The sequence below is a fragment of the Vidua macroura genome, unplaced genomic scaffold (genome assembly GCF_024509145.1).
Source record: "Vidua macroura isolate BioBank_ID:100142 unplaced genomic scaffold, ASM2450914v1 whyUn_scaffold_105, whole genome shotgun sequence".
NCBI classification, from domain to species: domain Eukaryota; kingdom Metazoa; phylum Chordata; class Aves; order Passeriformes; family Viduidae; genus Vidua; species Vidua macroura.
The window spans coordinates 315,465-343,455 of NW_026530541.1; the positions used below are offsets into that span (position 1 = coordinate 315,465).

Here is a 27,991-nt window from a genome sequence, read left to right on the forward strand (position 1 = left end):
TCTAGGCTAGCAGGTCCTGGTCTCACATTCTCCTCTTGGTTTATTTAAATTTGATTTATTTATTTACTTTTTTAGCCATCAAATTAAAATATATAAAATTAAAAATATGTCATCAAGATTTAAAGATACAGTCAAAACAAATTTATTCAAAACTACATCTAAGGATCAGAACATATGTACATCTATAACTATGAAGCCTAACACATAAATCCTATTCTTCAAACAATCTTCAGACAGGCAGCAGCTTCCTCCTGAGCCTGGAGGGCAGACCTCTTCTGGATGGGAGGCAAGGACTTTGTGGGAAAGGCAACATCGAAGTGTCCAGAGAAAACGTCTCAGTAAGACTGTAACCAGTCAGATCTGCAAAATGGAGACACAAAGTTTAACAGAGGCCACAATGCAAACCTAAAACATCTGAAGCTCCATATTTCATGGGACACATTTCCTGCCAACTTCTAAACAGCTGCCCAGGGAAACATGCTCCTACCGGCAGACACTTGAGGCAGGCCAGGGGAAAACCCTGACCCACTTCCACAGGGCTACCACAGGAACAGCCTGGCCTCTGGGCTCTCCTGGCACAGCAGGGAGCCCAGAGCCCTGTGCTTTCCAGGAATGGCTCAGCTGCACATGCACCCTCCTGCTCCTCTCCCTGCCCCACAGCTGAGCAGCCCTACAGCTCCACGGGGCACTGGGAGAGCACAGCTCATTGCAGGGGGCACATGCAGGGCACAACTGTTCCCTGGCAATGTGCACAGGCTCTCTGGGCTGCCACAAGACCCTTCCTCCCACCACAGATGGGCCCAGCTCCCACCTCACCTCTGGGTGAGGCTGAGCCATGATCGGCCTTCACCTTGTCCTCAATCTGGAGTTGCTTCAGGCCCCCCATGCCATGACTAGGAAGGGCGATGGAGAGAGCTGGGGCAGATGCACACCCTTCCTTAATATTGCAGCATTTTTGGCACAGCTATACAGGCAGATCCGGAGGTGTCCAACTCAGCACTTCCTCAGCTTCCTGGAGAACATCACGCCTTCACCAGCCCAAAATTTTGGACAGGTTGTCCTGCACATGTGGAGGCTTGCTGGCAGCACACTTCTTCAGCTTGCTGCCCATCACCTTGTAGAGGGCCGAGGCAAGCTTGGTGGCCACAGTGCGGACATTGGCACTTCGGACAGGCAGCGCCTTGTTCTCCAGGAAGGACCAGAGCACGGGCAGGGCGTCATGCTGGACGACTTCAGGGCTCCTGGCATAAACCCACTCCACGAGCACTGCCGGGAGAGAGACACAGCTTCTTAACCACCAACCTTAATGCAAACAAGGATCTACCTCTGCTTTTGCTTCTTGGAAGCGTCTCAGGCTAAGACCAGCAAAATAGCACACAGGGCCCCATCATCCAGAAACGGGCAAAGCAGCTGATCATCCTTGAAACAGAACCACCAACCCCTCAGGACTAATTTCTCCAACCAGAGCCTTGTCCCTGTGGCAGACTTCGTAACTTTACTACGTTATTTCACAAGCTCTTTCTGCATGAACAATGAATGAAATGTCAAATTGCCTTTTCTTTCCATTAAGAAGTTGTCTAAACCCACACTGAAGGTTTGGAAATGCGCCCTAGAGAGGAAATGGAGAGATTTCTAATAAAAGGGATGATTCCATTGTTGTAATTTTGATGTCAAGTGCCAAATGTCTCATCTGGCTCTTCCCTTTGCTCAGTGGCACACAGCAAAGGGCAGTATTAGAACACACTTCAAAGCTCCAGCCCACCAGAGATGGCTGCTGCTTGACAGCTGGATTAGAACCATCAGTGACTAGCTGGTGTCTTTGGCAGAATGCTTTTGTGACTTCCAACAAAGAGCTGTTTCAAACTTCAAGGTGTCTTAGATAATTACCCAGACCCTATTGCTGAGGCATTTGAGCATCTCCACATTTTAATGCCATTTCCCCTCCCATTGTTAATGCCACTTTTTTCCCATAATGCCCACTGCAATAGGGGCATAGAAAGAGAAAAATGCTACACAGGGGACTGAAATGTAACCAAAACATGAGTGTTTTCTCCTATTGTCTCTGAAAACTGCTCTCTGCTCATTTTCTGAACTGAACTATGTCAAGCACAGACAAAAATTTACTACCAACAGGCTCCTGGCATGGTAGACTGGGCTGAGAGATCAAAGCCTGAAATGCTCTGGAGACCATTCTTATTTTCTGGTCAGGCAAAATGTTATCTAGTAGCCATTTCTCATTCTGTGGTGGAAGAGCCTTCATTTTCCCTATGCTGTTAATCCACCAGCAGTCATCAACATTGAAACAGCTCCTGAAAGTACCCAAAACCAATTCTGCTAAGGAGGAAAAGCGTCCCCACTTCAAAATGGGGATTCATTTGAGTTTATATGTAATTAAAGACATTGGTGATTACTGAATGAGAGGAACAGCTCTCTGTTCCTACTAAATCTCAGAGAGAACATCTAAAGTAATCCTAATTACTTTTTCTAAAGTAATCCTAATTTATGGTTAATTCCTTTATTTCAAAAGGATAATACTGCCAAACTAAATTCCCTATTGCTGGAGATCTACTTTATTCAAATGCTCATTAAAGGGCCTTTGACATTCCCAATCGCTGAACATGCCCTTTTGAGATTCCTAATGAAGACACAAAGTGGATTAAACTTTGCATTTAAAAGATGGTGCCATAATTAGCAGTGCCATTAGCCCCAGTTAAAGCAAGGCTATCAATCATCTTCTCTACTATATACTGAGATTATCATTTTTCCATTCCTTGCCTATTGCTGACATAGCAAGCTCCTCTGAGGAATCAATTATCAGCTGCATTTGTGGCATTTTGGACAGCGCTGTCACAGGAAGACACTGTTTGCACACCCTGAAATGCTCAGTCCAATGCCACTTTGACAGCACAGCCAGGGAACCTCAGCACTCTGCCTCTTCCCCTCTGCCCCCAAAGGCTGCCTTGCACTAAATCCATGCCTCCAATATGTCTGTTGAGTTTTGACCTCAGCTGTGACCCCCCAGGCTCTGCACAGTTCAGCCGCAAAACTTTCCAAGAGGAAAATGAGAATTCTGTGAGGACAAAAGAAACTGATCCCCTGAAACAGCATTTGCCACCGTTGTCCCTAAAGGATCACAGATGTCCCTGAGCCTCCAAGAGAGGAGCCAGCTGGGGTATTTTTAGCCCCTTCCTTTCCTGGAGGTGGGTTCTGAGATGCCCCAGTGAGAACTCAGCCCCGAGGCCGAGCGCCACCCCCATCTCAGATGCTGCACAGCTCTGCAGCAGCCAGGGAAAACCTGCCAAATACACCTGCCATGGGTATTGGGCAGGAGGGACCAGCTCAGCACCTCCTGATTTGGAGGAGCTACTCTACTGTCTATTCACAGGCATTGCCTGTAAGTAGTCCCTGGGAAGACCTCTTGGCTTCGAAGGGGAGGCCATACCTGTGATACGCTCCGCGACATCCAGCAGAGCTTGGCCACTCAGTTGATTCCATTGGTAGCTGAACTCTTTCAGCAGTGATACTTTATCTACAAGTGAAACACATGTTTCTGCTCACTTTTCTGAGGTCATTGTAGAAAGGACAGTGGGGAGGGAAAGGGCAGGGGCAACCCCATTTTATAAAATAAAGTGCATTTCTGCTGACTTTTGAATCCTTTTCTTCTTACAGCCTATGTGGCAGGCTTTTAAATTCCAAAAGAAAAGCTCTCTTTCCCATTTGTAAATCCAAACTTGTCTGCTGTACCAGGAGCTATGTTAAAACATTTCACATCAGGCACCTCAAGAGTTCAGTCACATGTAAGCAGTGAAAAGGGTTTGCATCCCAGAGCAAAAAGGAAGAACCCCATCCTTGGGGCACAGAAAGGCACTGAGTCAGGCAGTTTGTGAGTTCAGAGAGCAAGTGAGGAGGGGAACGTGGAAAGTCCCTCTGAAGAGCTGCCTCTTCAACACTCCTTTTTTCAGGCATATTTCCCCAGTGCGGCATTTTCAGAGCTGACATAAATCTGCATGGCAAAGGAATTCAGAGCAGCCCTTGCCTATGAAGTTACTTGCTCTAGCCATCTTGCCCCATGCAAAACAACGTGTGGAACAAGGCCTCATTGACAGCTAGGATTAGACCTGTTTGTTATAAAGAAATGAACTTGGTGAATCTTAAGTTGCCCTCTGAAAATAGAAGACAAAGAAGAAAAGTGGAAAATAGGCAGCTAATGCCTATAATGTAGAGCTTTCCAGGTGGCTGCTCTGCAGAAGCTCTGGTGGGTCAGTGTCCCTTCATGCCGACAGCAAAGCTATTCATTTGGGAAGTCAAACGGGGCCCAAGCAAACTCCAAAACCCCCTGTGCCTCTGAACTGTAGCAAAGCTCTGCTCCGGGACTTGCTCTTCAGACAAGCAGCACAGAGCCAAGGGCTCCTGTGACTTTTGGGAAATGCTGACCACATTCAAGCCTGTTGGGGGACTGGTGCATAAGGACTGCACCTGCCCAGCTTCTGGTGGATGTCAGCTGGAGCGTTCCACAGACAACAGCAGCTATCAAGGCACTCAGCGTTCTCTTGTGTAGGAGAGACAGAGAGGCAGTTGAGGAGAGTCCATGCCAGGGGTCAGCCTTACCTAAATGAGCAATGGATTCTTCCAGTGCTTTCACGGCTGAGGCACGAACCCTGGGATCCTTTGAGTTCAGGCTCTTTGTTATTCCTTCCACCAAACCAATGATCACCGGGTTCAAGGCTTCCTCCAGGACGCCCGTGATTTCGGCCAGCACGTCCAGCGCCTTCTGCTTCACTTTCTTGTGGCTGTCAGATATTCTCAGGACAAAATAATCAAAAATCTGTGAAGAGAACAAACAACGTGAAAGCTGGATTAAAATGTCCTTGTTTGAAGAGTGGATGGAGCACTCAGCAACATAAAAGATGAAAGTGATCCTTTCTGTCAGGTCAGCACTTGCTTGCACAATTTCACTGTTTTCCTGTGGGCCACTCACTGGAATGGTGGCACAACCTCATGCTGGTTGAAAGATTTTCTTCTCTTTTTAAGAGGTTTGGTTGGGGACAGAATCGTTCCTATGGTATTTCTCTCCATCTATAAATCATTAAATCAATTCCATTTACTAATGCAAAAGACTACCTTTGCTTTAGAAGTATGGAAGCAGATGTTTAGAATGCCTGGTTTTCTACACACTTGCCTCATGTACTGAAGGCAGTTACGATTTTGCCAAAACTATGGCTGGAGGAAGTCTAAGTTTTCTTTTGTTTATCTCAGAACCAGTGTCTGGAGAAGTGCAGGGCTCCGATCAACTCTTCCAGGATCTAGACCATTTCTCTAAGTAACAGGTAGACTTCTGAAATGTAATGTGCTCTACAGCTCTCCGTAGAGCAGGTTCAGTCCCTTGACAGCCACATTATCAGGCACCTTTTCCTGGAAAAAGGGACAAAGCAGCGACTGGGAGGAGAAGGTAGAGATGTGTCCTTAGCTGTTTTCCTCCTTTTCCAAAGAGAAAAAAAGACCCGCCCAGGAAGGGTGAGCACTGTCTTTACCAAGAGGAATAGGAACAAGGATGGAAATGAGTAGCCAGAGTTGTGCCTGTGCAAGACAAGATGGAGTATATAGAAGTATTCTTTAAAAAAAACAATGGGTTTAAACCAACCCAGCCTGATACTTCTCTTCCCGATGCAAATCCATTTTTGGTCTAGAGAATAATTGCCATGCTTTCAGGGGCTGCATTCCCTTCACTTAACCCAACTGGGAGTAGGAGAGAGCAGCAGTTAGACCAGCAGAAAATTCTGTCATCATCTGATGAACAGCACCAATAGGCACCTGCCAGACAAATGCAGCTGGACTGAAATAACTTGTCCTGAAGCCTAAACCTGAATTGAATTTGTCTGGCTAAGAGGGACCAGCGTGTCCCAAACAGCCAGGATGGAGTGCCAAGACACACTGAATAAACTTTCCTGCTACAGGCTTAGGAAAGGAGCTAAAGGAAAGGGACAATGAAGATATCCTACATACTTGGACAATGTTAGTGGAGATGAGCTGGGGGCTGGTTTTGCACAGGTCTTGGAGGAGTGCCACTCCTTCCATCCGTGTCTGAAAGCCCTTGGCTTCCAGGAGACTGTAAAGCTTCTGGAGCAGCTCCGTTTCTTCCACAGCTGGAGGTAATGTGACCTGGGCTTTTGCACGGTGTAGGAGGCGTCCATCAGAGGTAGATTTCACCCTGGAAAATAAAAGCAAATTAGGAACCTGTTGGTGATAACACCTTCAGTTAATTGTGAGTAAAACATCTTGAGGAGCTTTCCTAATTCTGGGATTTTAAGCCAGAAAATCATGAAGCTCTGAACAACAATGTGGGCCTCATGCCAATCACTACGGGAGACAATCTGCAAGTAACATTCTTGCCAGCGCCCACTCGGGAAGACCAAGGATGAGATGCATCTGATCTATCTTCAGATGGCTTCCAAGGCACACAGGTCACATTGCTTTGTGGAGAAAGAGAGATGCTACTTCCGAGTTTAAATGCCTCCTCATATGGGACGTGTGTGTCTTATAATAAGGAAACTCATCCTTCTGGAGAAGTGTCTCTACAACCAGGCATGACAGTCTGGAAAAGTAGCTCAGATGCATCTGAACAGATGAACAGGGCCATATTTGAATGATTCAGAAAATCAGTAACAGAGATGAAAACAGAAGCCAGACATCCCAGAACAACGCTCACATTTCATTTGCTTCCCTAGAGACTAGATCCACAGCTTAACAACCCCACGGGGAACAATTCTCCTGGATCAACCTGTCTCTTCCATGTGCACAGGAAGATGCTAGCTATGCTATTGAGGCATGTGGTCACTTTCCTGCCACCGCTGAGCATGACAGAGCTAAATAAATCCCCTCTGCTATCAGAGGAGAACAGGTACAAGTAGCTCTGCAACTGCCATGAAGAGACAGCAAATTCCTGTCTTAAATGCTAATGGCAGCACAGGACAAAATAAACCAAACATGCTGTTTGTCAAGCAAATTATATGAAGGACGGGACTATCAAGACAAAAAATCCACATTGAGGCACCTGTTGACCAAAGTTGCTCAGGAATTGCCTTGCTACTTACTACTCAAACTTGATACTGTTTGAGGGTAAGAAAACCATGATTCAGCCAGGCCAACCCACAAGGGTGAGAAACTTTGTGGAATGGAATCTTGCTGCTAGACTGGGACTTCTCATCAAAACACCCACTGAAAAAGACTCCACTCAGATGAAAAAAAAACTCTGGTTGAATTTACTTGTCCCAAGTCAGGCAGGAGAAACTTGTCCCTGTCATAGCCTCCACAACACCGCCCTTGCCACTGCACTGGATTGTCTGAGCTGCAACCAATGGGTGCCTTTTTGTCTCTCAATTTCTGTGGGAAACCCTCCAGAGAGGCTGTGTTCAGCGTAATGCAGAGGTAGGCATTTTTTATCATAGAGCATTTGTAGGGAAAGGAAACAATCTGTGGCACTGGTTATCTCTGCCAGAAAGATTTTCCTGAGGAAGAGACATGTAAAGCTTGTCATGTGCTTTGTCACATCTAACAAAAGTGCTCAGTACCGTTTGCTAGAAGACAATGTGGCCTGGGGCTTCTTCGAGCCATCGTTCCTCTTCTTCACCAGCTCCTTGACAGGTGGGCATTCACCCTTCTGGTTTTCCATTCCCTACAAAGACATAGAGAAACCCCATCCATCTTTAGACTATAAAATAGGAAATTCCCTGTTTAAAACACAAGTTAGAACCAGGATCACTGCTACCAAGGCTTAGGGAAACCTTTCCTAACTGACAGATGGAAACAGACCAGAGATTCAGTGATGTCAACTCTTTGTTTTCAATAGCTCAAGGCAAGTTATGGGTGCTACCATAATGAGCAGCAGTCTAAAATCCCAAATTCATTATTTCTTATTATTATGCTCATTATTATTATTATGCTCATTGAGCATAAATGGGAATAATGCAAACTGGTAGGCAACACAAGTGTTCGTAAAAGAAGTAACAGAAAAAAATGGACCCTGTGGGGGTTGGCCCATTGTGTTGGAAGTCGATTTGGTTCAACACTCGCTCTCCCTGAGCCTGCACAAAGGCACGCTCCCTTCTATAATGTCAATAAAAGAAATAAAATCCTCCCCCAAACAAGCAAAGGATTTCCCACTGGATGCTGCTGAATTCACCAAGCTTCTTCCAGCTCCACAGGGCTTGACAGCAGGGCAGTATTCCCAAAAGACAGACAGTAATTGCAGTAACTAGGATTGACTTGGACATCTTTTGTAGATTTGGAAATTGTCTTGGTACTACTAATTCCAGTGTCTTTTGCAAAGACTCTGTTACCTTCAGAAGCACTATTCTCACTTAATTGCTTCACTGGGGGCAGAGTAGGGAGAGCGCAGGGGGGCTTACGCTTAAATGTAAACCCATTTTCTCCCCTTTCCCTTTCCTCTTTGTGACTGATATTCAAAATATTCAAAAGCCCACTTTTTCCCTAATAATATTGCTTCCTTTGTGGACTGCAGATGAACAGGCTGAGGATTAACAGCTCATTGCCAGGAGCAAAATGATTCAGCAGAAGAGGAATGAGATGAAGACAGATTGGGTATGTTTGAGCTCATATTAGCAGTGGCAATACTTGCACAAAGGAGACATTTCTCCTGCCAAGCACTTACTTTCTTCTTCATTCTTGTCAGAATGTCCTCCAGGCCACAGGTGGAAAGAGACCGTTCCAAAAGCATTTTAAATTTTTGATGATTGAGCAACATCTTCACCATCTCCTGTCCATAATGCCTAAGGAAGGATGGAAGGAAGGACAGGAGGGAGGGAGGGAGGGAAGGAGGGAAGGAGGGAAGGAGGGAAGGAGGGAAGGAGAGAGAAGGGATGGAGGGAAGGAGGGAAGGAGGGAAGGAGAGAGAAGGGATGGAGAAAGAAAGGAAGGAAAGAAGGAAGGTGAGAAGGCAGGAAGACAGGAAGGAAGGAAGGAAGGAAAGGAAGGAAAAGTGAATAAACAAAGGAAGAGTGTTAACAGAAGAGGCAGATACCTTAAACTCATCAGGTGCAATCCTTGCATGAGAAGGCATTACCTACTCAGCAAAGAGGGAGATTTACCTCCTCTTGACACTGCACAGTGCTGTCAGCTGAACACAAGAGGCAAGAGGAGAATGTGGGGCAACAGAAAAATATCATTTCACTCTGAAAGTGTGAGTGTGCTTCTGTGGGATCAAAGGATCCCAGGAAACAAGCAAAACACATCTGCTTTGTTGTCAGAGCCTATTAGCAGTGTCCTGCTGCCATTGCACAGTAATTTGCCTTTCTTCAACTGGCAGGGAAGCCAGGACAAAACACCTCATGCATCCTATTGATTATTCTATACTATATGTATGCAGCGGGGCAGCTAGTTGCTCTGGTGTTCTTGGCAGCTATTAATGGGAATTTCATCATCAAAGTAAGAGGAGTTTGGCGGTTTGGGTTGGTTTTGCCACTAGGAAACCACAGTTTTCTTCAAGAAGAAATTTGGAGGTCACTGAGCCACAGATAACAGCATTCTAGAAATCTGCAGAACAGGCTTAGAACGACTGATTATGTTGGCTAAAGACCCCTGAAATATTTCTAGGAAAGTCTTAAGTTAATGAGAAATGGATGTTTGGAATCCTTCAGTGATGAACGTTAGTCAACACTTTGGCTTTGTGTTGTGCACCTAAGGCCAAACAAAACTGTTGGACTGGCTAATCTGAGCTCTTTTGATCTCAGTAAAGAATCCTTCAAGCCACAGGAAATTGGCAATGCTCCTTTTTGCTGGCCAACCTCAGCTTACCCAGTACAGTCATTTGCCCAGGCAACCCAGAGCAGTGGGCACAGCACCAAGGCTGACAGAGCTCAGGAAGCGTTTGGACAGTGCTCTCAAGCACATGGAGTGACTCTTGGGGTGTCCTGCACATGGCCCGGAGATGGACTCGATGACCCTGATGGGTCCCTTCCAACTCAGCATATTCCATCATTCTATGACCCTTACTCACACAGTGAGGTTACTTCATATTTCCTTTAGTTCCCACTCTTTTGTCGTTTTACCTTTAGAGCCAGACACAAAACGGTTTTCCTCTTTTAGGAGGTGCAATGAAGATCATTACCTTGTGTCCTTGTGACAGTCCTGCGCAAGCTTCCCTGCCACGTGTGCCAGCCTCTCAGCCCTGGGTGTGCCTGCCAGCCTTGTGACTCCAATTCTCTCCATCAAGGACAGGAGGAGCTCGGCCGCACACTTCCGCACCTGGACGTGGCGGCTCCTGGGAAGGAGAGAGGAAACCCTGGGGCACAGGGAGAAGGAGCAACAGCAGCACAGGCCTTGGCCAGATCCTGCTCCCTGTCCTCGCTTGGGGGAAGGAGGCCTGGGTTCTCCCTGCAACTTTAGACACCTGTAGAAGTTTCTGTCCTCAAGTAAACACAAAGTCAGCGTTGTACAGAAGGACTGCCTGCAAGGAAGAGGGAGGAATTCAGTCTCCCTGCACTACCAGATACTCCACTTCTTTCACAGTATTTACTCTGAGAAAGATTAAAGAAATAGATTACATATGAATTATTTAGAAATGAAGGACAATTCATGCTGACCCATCAGAGGGCACCCACTACACAGAGCTGCAGCAGGATTGAGGCTCTTTCCACCCATTTATCCCCAAATCTGCAGACCTTTGGAAAAAGACAAATGCAGGGAAAACACGTTGTGGGCTGTGAAGTTGCAGAATATCCAGCAATGCAGCCTGTTTCTTCTGTGAGGCTTGGCAAGGGAAACATCTGAATGTTTTACCCTATTCCAAAGCTGAGGAAAGGGTGGCAGGCAGTTTAGCCAGGTTGTCCTGTTCTAGAGAGTGTCTCTTGGGAACTATCCTGCCCAGCACCAACATTTAAGGCAGCTTTGCTTCAACTGTCCCACAGCAGTCGGCCTGTGGAGGTGCCTTTAAAGTGATTCATCATGTCAAGGCTAACATGAAACATCACTTGGAATAGAAGCTAGAGTTCTGTGGCCAGGACAGTCATACAAGACTCCTTTTGGCAAGAGCTGCACCTGCTGTGCAGGCTGTGCCACACCCAGCAGATTCTCCCCCATGTGCTCCACGCCCCAGCAAGTGCCCTCCTTATTTCTCAAGGTAATGGCATCATGAGGAGACATGGTTTTCCCAGGGCCCTGTTTTCCCAGGGCTTAGCGCTGTGAAATATCAAACACCGCTCGCAGCTGCAATTGCAATTGTCCCTCTTCCCACAAAAGCACAAGGCTCTATCCTTAGCCTTTGCAGGCAGTTTCACTTCCCCAGCGGCCACCAAGTCTAGGAAAACCTGACAGACTGGGAGAACTCCTGGAAGCAGCAGGAAGCTGAGTCAGAGGAGCTTTAGTTTGGCTATCAGGAGAAAGGTTTTTCACCCAGAGGGCGGTTGGGCACTGGAACAGGCTCCCCAGGGCAGTGGTCACAGCACCAAGCCTGACAGAGTTGAAGAAGCATTTGGACAACAATCTCAGGCACTTGGTGTGACCCTTGGGCTGTTCTGTGCAAGGCCAGGAGCTGGTCTCGATGGTCCTGATGGGCCCCTTCCAACTGCCCATATTCTACAGTTGTCTCATTCTGAGAACTAAGAGGCTGCAGGAGGGCAGAAACAGGCGACAAGAGGAAAGAAATGAGGTTGATCAGGGAATCAAGTCACTGAGTTCACAGAAGATGCAGGATACAGGGCCCTTCCCTCCCACCATTCCCATTCACTCTCTCATCCCTTCCCCCTCCCACACACTAGCAAGGTGAAGAATATCACTAAAAGAAGAAGAACCTACTTGACTCCCATGTCCATTAGAGCAGTCATTGCTCGTGCAGGAGTCACATTCTCCACCATGATCCCCAGGGTCTGACTGGCTGCTTTCTGAACAAATTCTGGGGAGTTCCACACCATCTGGAGAAGAACCCGAACAACCTCATCCACCTCAGAGTCCATGTCCTTCTTCAAGGTCACAAAGAGCTCTCCCAGAGTGACGATTGCAGAGTAGGACACCTTGGATCGGAGGTTGGTCACCTGGGGAAGTCATGAGGGGAAACATAAGAATCACCTTGAAAAGAAAACCAGTTGCCTTCAACAGAAGTCTCAGGAAATGACAACACGCCCCACTGTGTTCAGGGGAACATAAAAGTACAAGAAGAGCAGAAGAGCACAAGCACAGAAAGGCACTTACTCTGGCACCAATTTCTGGCCTCAGAACTGCTTACTGCAGGCCTAAAAAAAACTTCACTAAAGTGTTCTACTTAACCCTTCTAAAATGTCCATGCCTTTGATTTTAGGCCCTTTTACTAGAAAATTGAAGCCAGGGCTGCTTTCAAATCATAAAGGCACAAGTCATAAAGATAGAAGAGTCAGGTGCTCCTGTTCAAAAAAGCAATGCCAGCAGTTGAAGCACACAGCCAGGAAACAGAAAAGACAGGCTCAGGCCTGCTGACTAATTTGCAGTGTGCATTACAGCTTGGGCAGAGACTGGGGCTCTGCAAATAACGTCATTAGTGCCTCAGTTTCTGCATTTGCACATTGCATTATAAAGGCACCACGCTCAAAGACGAGTGTCTGATACCCGACCTAGCAGTAAATACAGCTACATGTACACACAGATCCTACAGAGAGCTGACGGACATTAGAAATAGAAGGTCTAACACCAGAAATGAAGGCAGACCCTGAGCACACATGGAGATGAACAAGCACATGCCTACTCCACACACCGTGTCTGAAGTATGGAGGACAGTTCAGAACAATGTTCTCACCTCGCTGGTAACTGCCAAGCAAACGTCACCAAGTCTACAAAGCAGGACCTCTGAATGGGACCCAGCCAGGTGTCTGATGTTGAAGAGTCCCTTCTCCTTCAGCTCCCTGAAAGGCAAAAGATTGATTTTTCTCTCCACCAAGGCAGCACCCTTTGAAATTACCAGGCTGGCAGCTCAGTCGAACAATGGGAGGTGCTTTGCAAGGAGTACTTCATGAAATCGTGGAAGGCGTTGCCACAGGATGCTGTGGCTGTCAAAAGCATACACAAATCCAAGAGGCAAATAGAGGGGTTCCAGAGTCTTCAGCCGTGGCCATTTAAGAAGACAGCCTTTCTGGAGTCTCTGGCACATGATGCCCCTCTGTCACTGCTTCCTAGCAGCTGTGAGACGGGGCCATGCTGCTGTTTCTTGTCACCTCCCTGTACCTGTCCCTGAGACACAGTCCCACCGGGCTGTTGTTGGGGCATTTTCCTTCTTTGTCAGCCCCAGCAGGCAGTTCAGCAGGGAGAGTCTGCACTGGCACTCTGGAGCTGAGTTTCCACTCTGCCATCTAGGCCTCTCTGTCACCCCCTCCACTCCACCTCATACATTCCCCAAAAAAGCAGCAGGATGTCCCAGAAGATTCCACCCCTGGGCAAGAACTGTTGAAACTCTGGCTTTTCCCAACACCCCCTACCTAAAACAACCCCCACAACAGCAACATGTTATTCCAAAGGTGCAAACAACTCTGTCTCTCAGCACTTGCTTTGCGCAGGCCCTCAGCTACAGGAAGGTCTGTGAGGCATCAGGGCTGCAGCACAGGGCTGGTGACCGATCCCACGGGCACCCCAGAGTGTCATCCAGACCCCCCAGACCTGCAGAAGCTCTCTGCACCTCACAGGGCACCAAAGAGAAACAGGAAAGAGAAAGCAGAAGAGAAAGGGCAGAACAAAGGTGACTGCACAAGGAGATGCATCGTGGCCGATTTTTCATGCTTATCCCAGTGTGAGTGGAGTCCTTACCCCTGTGTGAATGAAGCATCCACCAGGGAGTGATCAAAAAGACATCAAAAAGAAAACCAATATCACCTAACATTTGCAGACTTATCACCTCTGGGCCTCCTTCTGCCTGTGTATAATGTTGGGACACATGGTGAGGTATTGACAAAACATCTCAGGCCCGTATGAGGCAGTGAGAAGGAAAAAGTTGAATTCCAAAAGTGCAAGATTCCTAGAGGATTTTGTTTCTTTTTCCTTCTCTTCTGCCATGAGCCCTTCTGCAGTAATGACAGGCTGAGGGACTTGAAAGCACAACTCCCTGGAAGCTGGAGCTGCTTCTGGCACTCTCCTGCAGGAGAGGTCACAGGGAGACCCTGTCACCTGCCATTGCTGGCAGCAGTGGCAGCAGAGAGGAATCTTACTCAGTCCCACTGGGCCAGTGGCCCGCGGCACCCAAATCTCTACACTCAAAATTTCTGCCATGCTGCTTCTGCCTTCAGCCAGCAAATCATCTCATTCCGGAGCTTTCTCTCTTCCCTCAAGATTTCCTTTGCAGCCTCATGGAGCAGCGGGCAAACCGAGGAAACAGCACAGACCTGCTGCAGCTGGAGCACTGCTGCAGAGCAAGGCCGAGAAAAGGCTGCTCTCAAATCTTTATCCTCTCACTGCTCTGCAGTGGTTTCAGCAGTGCCCTTTGGCCCTCTGGGCTCTCGGGGCTCAGAGGCACTAGCAAGACACGCTTCTAACCCAGCTTAATGCTAAGAGAGACACAGAGTGAACAGGGCCTTTCTTACCAGTCATCGCTGCCGAGCAAGGAGAGTGCCTCCCTCAAGGACTGCTGTGGGTCTGCAGAGGCTGTGTCCTTCTGCCCCTTCCCACAGAGCGGCTCCTCTCGGCGCTCGGCACCAGTGGCCGTCTGCGAGGTCACTGTAAGGAGAGGGTCAGCCATGGGCGCTGCAGCCCCAGGCAAGGCACCCCGCCATGGAGCGGCCTGCAGCCCCATCTCCCAGCCAGGGCTCCATGTGGTACAGACTGGCACTGGGTCCTAGGCTTCCCTGCTGTCTGGCACCTTGGGCTCCTTGCTTTCTCCCAGCCTCCCCGAGCTGGGCACAGCTCCGGGCTAAACCTGACAATTGCCCACGCAGCGCCAGCTCCCAAGTGCCACAGGTGCCACAGCCTGCGGCCGCAGAGCTCCCGCTCCCTGCAAGACAGTGCCGACAGCAGGACTGGCTACCCAGGAGGGAACCCCTCCAGTGCCTCTCTTGTCTCTGCGCCCTGATTTCCCCCAGGCCTGAGGACAGGGGCACTCTGCAACTCCTGAGGAGACACCTGCAGCTGCCTGGCGCCAGCACCAAGCCAAGCCTGAACAAGCCAGCCCTGCTGGGCCCGGCTGAATCCCCACGGAGCAGCTACCAGGGAACAGCCATGCCTGACCCTTCCCACCTGACAGCGCCTCTGTTTCCATTGACTGCAAATATTCTAGACAGCAGGCAGCTGAGTGCACATCCATTTTAGCCTACTATTGGCAAGGGAGTACTTTATGGGTTTTGTTCTTTCCAAGCATCATGAATCTTTACTCTTTCAGAGCTACACACTGGCTGTATTTCAAAGATGCTGAGGTGAAATTTGTTTGCCATCTAATGGACGTGTTTGCAAACTCGGCAGTTTCTAGGCTTTCTCTTGTGGAAAAACGCAATTTCCAGACTAGACAGTTGATAAAAAAGCCTTCCAAATGCACTCTGAGGATAAAAAATATGCAAATACAGACCCACATTATTGGGAGATGCACTCTCTTGTTAATCAGTTGACCTGGGTTTGTGTCCTGGTTTAGGACAAATTAGGGGAAAACATCTCCAAAGGAGCCCCTTATAGGAAACCAAACCCTCCGCAACTTCCCCCCACCACCGGGTTCGGGAGGAATTCCTTCAGAGGGGAAGTGGAAAAAACTTGTTTATTAAGGAACAACAAAAAACACTCCCCAGCACAAGAGAAATAGCCCAAGATGACCACAGATGTTTTCACCAGTCCAAGGGGGTTGAGCTGTATCTCTCTTCGCCGCAGAGGGTACGAAGCTTCTTTCGCAGACCCCGGGGGAGCTCCTGCCCGGAGTAGGTCCGATGTCTTCGGGGGGGGGGGGGGGGGGGGGGGGGGAAGGGAACAACGGAAACCGGGGAAAAGGAAAAAAAAGGCAAAAAAGCAAGCAAGCGAAAAGCAGAGAAAAAAGAGAGGAAAACAGAGCCAGCAAAGCAGGCAGCCAGCAGCAAGCAAAAGCAGCAAGCAAGCCCAGCAGCAAGCCCGCAGCGAGCCTGGGGGGGGGAAGGAAGACAAAACAAACTGAGAACAGGGAACAGAAACCACGATTGGGATAATGTGCATGAAAATGTCCTGTCCCCATGACAGTTTGCCTTAATTGAATCGTTTGTTAAGGAAAAATATTTACAAGGCGTGAGAAAAATCAGATGATAAATGCATTTCTCATGAAACCCATTTGTCATCAAAAGCACTGCCAATCAAAACTTTCATGCCGTGCACTCAAAAGCTCTTTTTCTAATGTGTAGATGAAAACATTTGCACTGTCTAAAATGATGGAGTATAAATATTGCACAGAATCCAAATGAACTGCTCTAGATTCTGGAGGGTTTTTGTGCTCCCTTGCATGTTCTGACAAAGTATGGAGGAATGATAATACCAAAAATATTCAGATGGGAGCTAATCTGGATGTCACTGAGGTACTCCAGCCACTGGCACCAGTGATGTCACTGCAGAAGTATGTAGACATACACATCCAGATTCACTATAGACGCAGAGCCACGTCAGGCTAGTTCTGGTCAATTCTGAACATGGAAGCAGCATCACTAGAAAAGAGCATTCAAAGAATCATTCCCAGCTGCCTTCTTCTTATCTCACCCTACTTGGGATCACAGCACAGGCAGGCTACCCACAAAGGAGAGACAAGAGCCACTAGGGACTATCTGCTGTCTATTGACTGCAGGCAGCACACAGCCCGGGAGCAGCAGGCAGCCCCTCCTGCCTGTCATCTGCTGCACATGGCCGCTGTATTTGCTGGGTGACACAGGAGGCACTGCTTGTTCCCTCTTGGCACTGCGGGCTGTGGGATGGTGGCAGCGAGGAGCCATGGGGCACTTCTGGGAGCAGCAGCACGACTGCACCAAGCTGCTGACTGCCATGCAGAGACAACCCTTGCTGGGATAGCAGAAAAGCTGCCTGCAGAACTGGACAGCAGCACAGGCAGAGGGCCCAGATGGTGAGTGGACAACTGATCGTGGTGGTTCTCCTAGGTGCACGGTGAGCATACCCTGGCAGACTGCCCTGCAGCTCATCCCTGCAGTCACAGCTGCCTCCTGGCACCAGTGATGTAGTTTGGACTATCAGGATGGGCAAAAGCCAGAGCTCAGGCCTTTCCCACTACTTCATTCAGCTCAACTTTCCAATGGATCTCTAAGAACCAACTGCTCCAGTCCTACCAAGCCGGAGTAACTCAAAAGTAGATTTGCTGTTCCTTCTCAGGACAGGCTATGGATCCAAGATCCCAGCTGTGCTGGCTGAGGCAGGAGGCAGTTTGCGCTCCTTGTGCAAGGAAAAACCCGTGCGGGAAAAAGCTGCCACGGAGCAGGCTTACCTGAGGAGTTGCGTGGGAAGCTGCCATGCCCGTGGATGATGGGCATATTGGGCAGTAAGGGCACGTTGTCCTGCTTCCTCAAGACCTTCTTCAAGCCACTACCAGGGTGTTTTCTCTGCACTCCAGAAGCTGTGCCATCGACAGGTGGTAGGCTAAAGCCTGCAGGGACCAAAGAGGAGCTTGTAGGTGGATGGTGCTGGACAGGTGATGATGGAAAGCACCAGAAAATTTCCCAGAGCTGGGGAACATCTCTTTGTTATCCCAAAGAACGTCACGTATAACAATGGTATACCACTCTATACCAAGTAAAACAGTAACATGGCACAGTGATCACAGAATCCTAGAAGAGTTTGGGCTGGAAGGCACCTTTAAGCACCATCTAGTCCAACCCCTGTGAGCAGGGACATCTTCATCTAGATCATGTTCCTCAGAGCCCCATGTAAACTGGCCTTGAACACCTTCAAGGATGGGCCAACAACAGCTTCTCTGGGCAAACCCTTCCAGCTTTTCATCCCTTTCATTATAAAAAAAAAAATTCTCCCTAATATCTAATCTAAATCTACCATCTTCTAGCTTAAAACCAAACTGCAGTGATGCTTCCCCTAAGAAACAAGGAAAACCAGTATTGCTTTGCTTTTGTTTTCCTGTTTCAGAGGCTGGCAGGGGAAGTTAGCAAAGGAAAGTGCAAATAAACTTGCGTGATGCCCTCGGGCTGAGTGCTGCCTCCTAAGGGCCCTGCTGCCGCCCTCGGGGCAGCGCTCACAGCCCTGCAGTCAGAGCCCCTCAGCCGGGATTCAGTCGGGAACGCTGCTTGCTCCTGGGGCTACAACAGAAGCACTGGCTGGGGGCTTCAAGCACAGCTCTACAGCACCAGCTCCTCAGCAGGGAGTGGCCAGAGAAGGATCTCTGGAATCTTCAGTAGAAGGAGTTGAATTTTCTTGCTTCCAGGTTGCACCCTGGTTGAAAAGCATTTCTTTGGACCCACCTTCCCTGGAGGCTGCTCTCCAGGAGAGAGTCTGAAGCTGCAGTGTACCTTGCAAGACAGAATTTTCTACTCTGAGAGACTTTAGACGTGAAGGTGGGAAGCTGATCTTGTTACTGACTCAGTGAGGCCATGGGCAAGACACTTCATGCCTCTGTATTTTCCTTTGGGAAATGGAAATAAATCCTACGCAAGCTTCCACTCAGATGCAAGTGGAACAGTCCCCCAGTTTGATTGCAACAAGACAGGTCCCAGATTGCAGAGCTCTCAGAAGACACAGAGATTGTGACTGAGAGCAGCAAGGTACAATGCCTAGACCCTCTTCCAAGGGATGGGCTGCTGGCAGCAGACATGACATTACTCTGTTGGCCAGCAGACTGAACCCTGCTGCATGACAAAGGCCTCACAGCCCCTGGATGCTGGAGAGCCTCTGTGTCTGATAGAGAAGGGCAGAGAAGGAGATTGCTCTTGACAGAGATTCTTATCTGCCCTTATTCATGCTGATTTTAGTAAACATCTTCTTTCCAGTTCCTAAAAGTCCTGGGTTCTAATACCTGTATGCATTTAGATCAACATTTTCTTCTCTTTGTTGGAATATTTTAGAGGACATTCAAAGAAAAGCCTAGAGTTGCAGAAGTGATACCCAAACGTGAACTGTGTTCTTGACACTAGATAATTTGTTTCCCCCAAGGATTTTCATTCTAAACTGTATGAGATTGGGCCACTTTTGGGCCAGCCTGACTAAAGGCTGATTTTCTTCATGCAAGTAGAACAGTGGAGCTCATTCTGGAATACTCTCCAACAGAGCTGTTAAAATCCCAAAGTTCCTCTTTTGCTCTCCTTACTTGTTCAAGGGGTTTATTTTCTGCTTGCTTTTCAGCAGAGACACTCAACCCCAGCAGAAACATGATCTGCCTCAAAATATTTCTATCTTGGCTAATACTGAAAATTCAAAATTTCCTTAATAGAAGTAGCAGAGGGCAGGTCATTCTGAAATGCGCTCCAACAGAGTTGTTCGAACTAACAGAAGTAATTCTTTACATGGCTTCACAGAGGATAAATTCATATGGCAGCCAAGCGTACAAGAGCAAAACCTGTCTTAAAACTGGATTCCTTCATGGTGTAGAATGCTCGGGTCAGTCATAAAAGTGAGAAAGGTAAGGTTTAATGAGATGAGGTATTTCTAGTCCAGAACTAATCCAGAAAAATGTGATTTACTTAGTGAGCAATACTACACCCTACTTACACTAAGCATTCCAGCTGCAAATCAACAATTCAGGAGTCATTCCAAAGGGGTCGTACCCAGGATTTGGCAGAACTAAGCCTGAGCAAAGGGACCAGGGGATCTGATCCCTTTTCTGCATCAGCAGAATTATTCCTTTGAGTCTCATCTCTCCTATCATTACACACCCAGAGATGGCAAAGGAACAGCAACAGACTTTCATTGAGGCTTTCAACTTGAAAGCATTGGCTGACCCAGATGCACCAGAGACCACATTTTGTCTGGCACAAGTCCACTTGTGGACAGGGATCAGGCAAGGCTGGGAGGGAGGACAAGGCAGAAGGCATCTCCTCCCCCAGCCTCAGCCTGCAACACTGACGCAGGCAGAGAGAGCCGGGGAAGAGATTTGTCATTGTGCTCTCAGAGGATGACAAACTCAGAGCTTGCCTAGGCTGCAGCCATTTGGAAGGCCCTTTCTCCCTAACCGGAAAATTTATCAGGACATTCTGTCAGAGGAGGTTTTCCTATTTCTGCCAATACAAAACCAGGCAATGTCCATCAATCTCCTTCAGATCTCAAAAGGGTTCAGCTCAGAAACCACCCCAAGGAAAGGTTTTCTGTTTCAAAAGCAGGAGGATGGAGTGGGAACATTTCTCACTTCATGCTAAATGCCTTCTTTTCCCCTACTAACTGTGACACTAGAAAGGCTGCAGGAAGATAAAAGGCATGTGCAGGATGGAGAGCAATGTCTCCTTTTCCTGCATTGCATTTCCAGGGCCCCAAGGTACCACTCCAGCTCCTGCCACTCAACACTTGACACTGGAGGAATTTTCACCTCACCCCTGGAGCACACTCCCAGTGCCTGGGCTCTGGGAGAGTCCACTGAGCCCATCAAGGCATTGAAATTAATTTAAAGAATTTTTTAAAAGAATGGATTTCAACCAAGCTTTCCAAATGTCACCTCTGAGCCAAGACTACAATGGTCATTTTAGGACAGACATGCCCTCTACCTACCTGCATGTCCACAGTTCTCCTCTTTGCTTCTGCTGCTGGATGTTGGCCTGGAGAAGATGGAGGCCAAAAGAACATATGAGGAGGGAGAAAGAGAATGGAGGGAACGGGTGTATCATGAAAGGAGGCAAACCTTCTTAGCATGGTCACTCTGATGAAGGAGGAAATGCAACACATAAACACAACAGGATGCAGAGCTAATTCACTGTCCTTAAGCTTTCCATTACTGGAGTCACCCAGAGCTGGCCAAGCTCGGTGTGAAACAACAGCCAAGTCCAGCAGAGGACCCATCTTGAGGTGCTTTTGAAGCCCTTCCTCCTCTTCCCCACCACCAGTAGTCATTCTTCAACTGGCATCATAACTCCCCAATTCTGCTGTCGCTCCTTTTGGAGCCAGGTGGCTCCTACAGCCTCTCTGAAGCAGCAAGAGCTGCTGAGCTGAGACACCAGTTTGTGTGGAGGGCAGCTCTTTTTGTACAGCTGCCAAAGCTTGACTTTGCCTGCTCGTGCCGTAGCCTGGTGGCAGTCTCGTCCTACATGTGGTCAGAGCCCTGCTGTCTCCTGAGAATGTTATTACACCTCCTGGCTCTTTCAAGAACAAACAGGCTTTTTCCAACTCAGCTGCTAGGGGAGGATATTCAGATTGCACTTTAAAAGCACCCCCAAAGATTTTCTATTGGAATGATGCTTCTGTGTCTCCTTCTTTACTGTTATCACTCAGGTAAGCTTGACAGCTACATCTTCTCATGCATATCCAAGCCAATATCTTCCATCAGATTCAGTCCTATACCTATTTTCTAGCCCCTTGCCCTTTTTGATCTTAAGCACAGATCAAAAGATTAAATGTTGATCGCATTATACATGACTGAAACTTATCAGGGTTCTCATTTCACAGTGGAAGCCCAGGCACAATGAAGTTACACCTGATGATTACAGAAGCAGCACCTGAATTTGCAGACACCTCTCCACTAGCCTCTATTTGCCCATACATATTCTCACGGGTGCAGAAGTTGACAGACAAGGATCAGAGAATGCAAAGATCTGCAGAATCCAGACCCCTGCAATTCAGTTTGCAAATGACACCACAACCATTACAGAGGGAATCAACAGCCAAGTCCAGCAGCCAACACTTCTTGAGGTGCTTTGAAGCCCTGCCTCCTCTTCCCCACCACCACCTCTGCTCCTGGGACATTGGTGTTGGCTTTCACATTGTGCTGGATCATTATAGATGGGCATAATGGTGAATACACTGAGGTTTGCCAAAATACATGGGACACCTGGCTGTGGAACATTACCACACAAGATGGGAAGAGACAGGTGAACAGCACACTGCAGCGGCAGACACCTTGGCTTACCTCATCTCCTGGGACTCCTGGAATTCCAGCTGCAGAGAGCTTTGCAGAGACCCCGCGGTACTGCCAAGAGTGGGACTTATTGCCTTGCGTATGGGGGGGATCAAAGGTGGTCCCAATGACCCCTTCTGCATAACCCCACCACTGGAATACAGCAAGGAAGTCTGGAAAGAGTAGAACACTGTGCTCAGATCAAGCATCCAGTCTTGCCTGCATTCATGCCTCAAGACTTTTAGCCATGCATTTAACTGGGACCTGGCAGGAAAAGTCAAATGCATGGAGCAGCTTGGCCTAGGACAGGGAAAGGTGACTGAGGAAGGGGAAGTGGTGAGGGACAGCCCCTGGCACATATTTGCCCCCTCTCCCCTTGTGCTCAGTTTTCTCCAAGAGTGGCTACGTGCCCAGCTGCCATTCACATCTTTGACATCAAGATGTTTCTGAGGTGCCACAGGCCTTTTGGATGGCATGGGAGCGGCTTTAGATCACTGTTCTCTCCTTGCCCGTGTGGTACCTAACAGCCAGTGCTGATCTCCAGCCAAGTCCCCACAAAGCCATTCTGCAGGATGTCAAAACCCATTTTCCCAAGCCCCTCATTTCTTCTGCTGCTGCTCTTCCCTCCTACACTTCCCCAGCAGCCTTTGAGCCCAGATGCTGCTGAGCTCTCCGGATGCTCGCTGCTCTCCAGCTCCCACACATCCATCATCTCAGGCTCACTGGCATTTAGGAAGGTCAGCAGAGCTCCCTGCCCTGCTGCTCTCTGGAAGGTCTCTGCCTGCCCAAGTTCCTCCAGGGCCGCCATGCCATGGCCAGGAATGGGGCTGGAGGCAGCAGGGGCACATGCACACCCTTCCTTCGTATCCCATCCCATTTCTGGCCCAGCTAAAGAGACAAATCAGGGCCTGTTCTGCCTTCAGTGAGAGGGTCAGTTCCTGTCTGGGATGCACTGGGCCCTTTCTCAGCAATGCTGAAATCATGTTCCCAAGCCTTTGATTGGACATTGTGTTTCCAAAAGCTGTTCTTCATCTGCCTCCTCCTGCCCCTCATCGCAAACCCAAAACAACTGCAGGTCCTGGCCCTGCTGGAAAGGCAATCGTGTGGCTGGGCTCTGGGCTGCTCTCCCCATGGCCACCTCCCATCCCCTCCCTCTGGACAAAGCCGTACCAGAGCACACAGCTGCCCAGAAATTGATGAAGTCTAGAGATAGCAGCAGAGACAACTGTGTAGAGGGGGCATGGCTGTACAGTTCAAAAGCTGAGACAACCTGGAACTGACTTTGCAGGACTGCCTGTTCCAGAAAACACCTTTTTCCATCCAAACCAGACACAGCTGACAGAAAACACCACCAAGACCCAGAGATGGTTCAAAGAAATTCATCATTTACTAAATCTAGAAAGATCGCTTGTCCAGATTGGACAACTTTAGCTGCTCTGACTGCTTGTTGGTGTTTTCTCAGCCATAAGACAGAGGAGGAACCACAAAAGGGCCCAGAAACCATTCAAAGACCTCTGCTGTTATTGATACACGCTGAGGATGTGAAGTCTGCACTACACACCCATGCAGAGACAGCCTGAAGTGCAGTGTCCAGCTGAGCTCTTCTTTGGCTCAGCTGCTCTCCTGGGCTCACACCACAGGAAAAGGTCTGCAAGCTCTGCCTCCAGCACATAAACTGAAAATTTACCACACAGAACTTCGTTTGGTCTCCTTACCTTATAACTTTCTCCTTCTGAACTCTGCTCCTGGCTTTTTCTACTGTCATTATCATAGCCAGTGCCAGTTTCCTTGTTCTCTTTCTCCACGCTGTAGATTTTCTTAGTGTCAAAAGAAGGAGATCTCTTCCAGATGGGAGGCAATGGCTTGGAGGGAAGGAGTGAAGAGGGACATGGCCGAAAAGACTTGGAAAAAATGAATCTAGTCTCGCCTGCAAAGAGGAGGAATTTTCACTGCACCACCAGCGAACACTCCCAGTGACTGGGCTCTGGGAGAGTTCACTGAGCCCATCAAGGAATTGAAATGAATTTAAAGAAATTTTTAAAAGAATGGATTTCAACCAAGCTTTCCAAATGTCACCTCTGAGCCAAGACTACAATGGTCATTTTAGGACAGACATGCCCTCTACCTACCTGCATGTCCACAGTTCTCCTCCTTGCTTCTGCTGCTGGATGTTGGCCTGGAGAAGATGGAGACCAAAAGAACATATGAGGAGGGAGAAAGAGAATGGAGGGAACAGGTGTATCATGAAAGGAGGCAAACCTTCTTAGCACGGTCACTCTGATGAAGGAGGAAATGCAACACATAAACACAACAGGATGCAGAGCTAATTCACTGTCCTTAAGCTTTCCATTGCTAGAGTCACCCAGAGCTGGCCAAGCTCGGTGTAAAACAACAGCCAAGTCCAGCAGAGGACCCATCTTGAGGTGCTTTGAAGCCCTTCCTCCTCTTCCCCACCACCAGTAGTCATTCTTCAACTGGCATCATAACTCCCCAATTCTGCTGTCAATCCTTTTGGAGCCAGGTGGCTCCTACAGCCTCTCTGAAGCAGCAAGAGCTGCTGAGCTGAGCACTCCTGTCTCCTGAGAATAGTATTACACCTCCTGGCTCTTTCAAGAACAAACAGGCTTTTTCCAACTCAGCTGCTAGGGGAGGATATTCAGATTGCACTTTAAAAGCCCTCCCAATGATTTTCTATTGGAATGATACTTCTCTGTCTCCTTCTTTATTGTTATCATTCGGATAAGCTTAACAGCTACATTTTCTCACTCATGTCCAAGCCAATATCTTTCCATCAGATTCAGTCCGATAACTCTTCTCTAGCACTTTGCCCTCTTTCATCTTAAGCCCCAGTCAAAATATTAAACATCCATCGGATTATACATCTATACCCCAACACTTATCAGGGGTCTCATTTCACAGTGCAGGCCCTAGCACAATGAAGTTACACCTGATGATTACAGAAGCAGCACCTGAATTTGCAGACACCTCTCCACTAGCCTCTATTTGCCCATACATATTCTCATGGGTGCAGAAGTTGACAGACAAGGATCAGAGAATGCAAAGATCTGCAGAATCCAGACCCCTGCAATTCAGTTTGCAAATGACACCACAACCATTACAGAGGGAATCAACAGCCAAGTCCAGCAGCCAACACTTCTTGAGGTGCTTTGAAGCCCTGCCTCCTCTTCCCCACCACCACCTCTGCTCCTGGGACATTGGTGTTGGCTTTCACATTGTGCTGGATCATTATAGATGGGCATAATGGTGAATACACTGAGGTTTGCCAAAATACATGGGACACCTGGCTGTGGAACATTACCACACAAGATGGGAAGAGACAGGTGAACAGCACACTGCAGCGGCAGACACCTTGGCTTACCTCATCTCCTGGGACTCCTGGAATTCCAGCTGCAGAGAGCTTTGCAGAGACCCCGCGGTACTGCCAAGAGTGGGACTTATTGCCTTGCGTATGGGGGGGATCAAAGGTGGTCCCAATGACCCCTTCTGCATAACCCCACCACTGGAATACAGCAAGGAAGTCTGGAAAGAGTAGAACACTGTGCTCAGATCAAGCATCCAGTCTTGCCTGCATTCATGCCTCAAGACTTTTAGCCATGCATTTAACTGGGACCTGGCAGGAAAAGTCAAATGCATGGAGCAGCTTGGCCTAGGACAGGGAAAGGTGACTGAGGAAGGGGAAGTGGTGAGGGACAGCCCCTGGCACATATTTGCCCCCTCTCCCCTTGTGCTCAGTTTTCTCCAAGAGTGGCTACGTGCCCAGCTGCCATTCACATCTTTGACATCAAGATGTTTCTGAGGTGCCACAGGCCTTTTGGATGGCATGGGAGCGGCTTTAGATCACTGTTCTCTCCTTGCCCGTGTGGTACCTAACAGCCAGTGCTGATCTCCAGCCAAGTCCCCACAAAGCCATTCTGCAGGATGTCAAAACCCATTTTCCCAAGCCCCTCATTTCTTCTGCTGCTGCTCTTCCCTCCTACACTTCCCCAGCAGCCTTTGAGCCCAGATGCTGCTGAGCTCTCCGGATGCTCGCTGCTCTCCAGCTCTCACACATCCATCATCTCAGGCTCACTGGCATTTAGGAAGGTCAGCAGAGCTCCCTGCCCTGCTGCTCTCTGGAAGGTCTCTGCCTGCCCAAGTTCCTCCAGGGCCGCCATGCCATGGCCAGGAATGGGGCTGGAGGCAGCAGGGGCACATGCACACCCTTCCTTCTTATCCCATCCCATTTCTGGCCCAGCTAAAGAGACGAATCAGGGCCTGTTCTACCTTCAGTGAGAGGGTCAGTTCCTGTCTGGGAAAAGCTCTCAGAGCTCTGCTGACAGCACATAAACTGAACATTTCCCACACTGGACTTAGCTTGGTCTCCTTACCTTACATCCTGTTCCCTCGGAACTCAGCTCCTGGTTTTTTTCATAGCTGCTGCCATGTTTCCCATTCTCCTGCTCTCTGCTGCATATCTGGCTTGGCTTGGTAGAAGGAGAGCTCTTCTGAATGGGAGGCAACGGCTTGGAGGGAAGGAGCATAGAGGGACTGGCCAGGGAAAACCTCTTGGCAAGAGGGTAGCCAATCAGGCCTGCAAAGTGGAGACACAAAATCTAACGGAGGCCGCAATGCAAACCGAAAGCATCTGAAGCTCCGTATTTCATGGGACACATTTCCTGCCAACTTCTAAACAGCTGCCCAGGGAAACATGCTCCTACCGGCAGACACTTGAGGCAGGCCAGGGGAAAGCCCTGACCCACTTCCACAGGGCTACCACAGGAACAGCCTGGCCTCTGGGCTCTCCTGGCACAGCAGGGAGCCCAGAGCCCTGTGCTTTCCAGGAATGGCTCAGCTGCACATGCACCCTCCTGCTCCTCTCCCTGCCCCACAGCTGAGCAGCCCTACAGCTCCACAGGGCACTGGGAGAGCACAGCTCATTGCAGGGGGCACATGCAGGGCACAACTGTTCCCTGGCAATGTGCACAGGCTCTCTGGGCTGCCACAAGACCCTTCGTCCCACCACAGATGGGCCCAGCTCCCCCCTCACCTCTGGGTGAGGCTGAGCCATGCTCACAAGGGAAGAAGTGACTTAGGTGAACTCCCACATTTATCATCAACAAATGTATGGGGTGTGCCACTCAAGGGGAATAATTCTTCGTTATTGAGGAAATTTCTTTGGTTTTATTATTCATGGAACTAGCCTGCATTTAATTCCTCTGAGCAGTATTGAGTTATCAAGTCTGAAGTTATCAAGTCTGAAGCTATCAAGTCTGGAAGGCTCCAATGATAAGTGGGGAAAAAAGATTCCTTCTTGAGGGTGGCCTTTTATGAATCCACAGGAAAAATCCACCCAGCTGTGACTGCTAGTTCCGCAAACCACAGAGACTTGTCAGCAAGCAGGCAGGCCTTAGTGGTGTTTGTGCAGCACCGAAATACCATCCTCAGGGTTGGACCTGATCAGCAAGCAGAGGAAGAAAGGGAAATTTATCTGTAGTGAGACCTGACACTGATGGCAAAGAAAGCAACAGGACTTGCATCTCATGACCATGTCCAATCTGTGGTCAGCTTTGGCCACAGTCCCTGTCCTGGCTGACAGTACGAGTGATTTGGCTACTGTCAAAAGGAGAAAGCAGAGTAAACTAATGATAGAATGTTGCCATGCCCTGGGTGTCCTTGCAGGATCATTTCTATTTGTCAGTCACCTACTCTGACACAGAGCCAGCACTGAGCCCCATGGACAAGTTTTCCCTGCTGGGATTTTTTTTCCATTTGGCTCAGGGCTTTCAGCTCCTTTCTGTCCTCACCTTTTCCTTCAGTGGTCTTTCCTTTTCCGGTCAAATCCATGTTTGAACCCGTGCTTCTGCCTCACAGAAGTATCTGGGTTTGAATTTGGGAACGCTCTCAGAGTAGACAGCGACAGGAGCTTGGTACCCAGCCTTAGAACAAGGTCGGGTGAGTCCAATCGCCAGCGCTCGGCACAGAGAGGCAGAGCCAGACGCGTCTCCTGCCGCTGTGGCCGTGTCAACCACAACCTTCACA

General features: G+C 48.7%; 1 protein-coding gene across 2 annotated transcripts; it reads right to left on the reverse strand.

Moving 5' to 3' along the window:
• Positions 1–126: 126 nt before the first annotated feature.
• On the reverse strand, positions 127–27,991 carry LOC128822775 (TOG array regulator of axonemal microtubules protein 2-like). 2 transcript variants are annotated; one of them, XM_054004585.1, is made up of 19 exons: positions 27,757–27,991; positions 26,341–26,543; positions 25,332–25,492; positions 24,082–24,128; positions 23,668–23,879; positions 21,965–22,125; positions 20,614–20,660; positions 17,396–17,554; positions 14,550–14,682; positions 12,779–12,884; positions 11,809–12,044; positions 10,124–10,276; positions 8,669–8,786; positions 7,569–7,672; positions 6,004–6,208; positions 4,609–4,825; positions 3,443–3,529; positions 817–1,266; positions 127–360 (listed from the first exon to the last, which is right to left on the reverse strand). In XM_054004585.1, exons 1-18 carry the CDS (start codon positions 27,794–27,796, stop codon positions 1,031–1,033), a joined length of 2,625 nt encoding a protein of 874 aa, XP_053860560.1. In that variant the 5' UTR covers positions 27,797–27,991; the 3' UTR covers positions 127–360; positions 817–1,030. The 2 variants fall into 2 exon arrangements, with proteins under 2 accessions (XP_053860560.1, XP_053860561.1); XM_054004586.1 differs by lacking the exons at positions 20,614–20,660; positions 21,965–22,125; positions 23,668–23,879 and having other exon boundaries at positions 27,757–27,988.

Coding starts and splice junctions, on each gene's coding strand:
- LOC128822775 (XM_054004585.1), bottom strand. CDS start 27,796: ATGGATTTGACCGGAAAAGGAAAGACCACTGAAGGAAAAG. Junction 10,277..11,808: donor CTAATGGACATGGGAGTCAA/GTAGGTTCTTCT, acceptor TCTCCTTCCCAG/GAGCCGCCACGTCCAGGTGC. Junction 3,530..4,608: donor AGAATCCATTGCTCATTTAG/GTAAGGCTGACC, acceptor TTTCACTTGTAG/ATAAAGTATCACTGCTGAAA.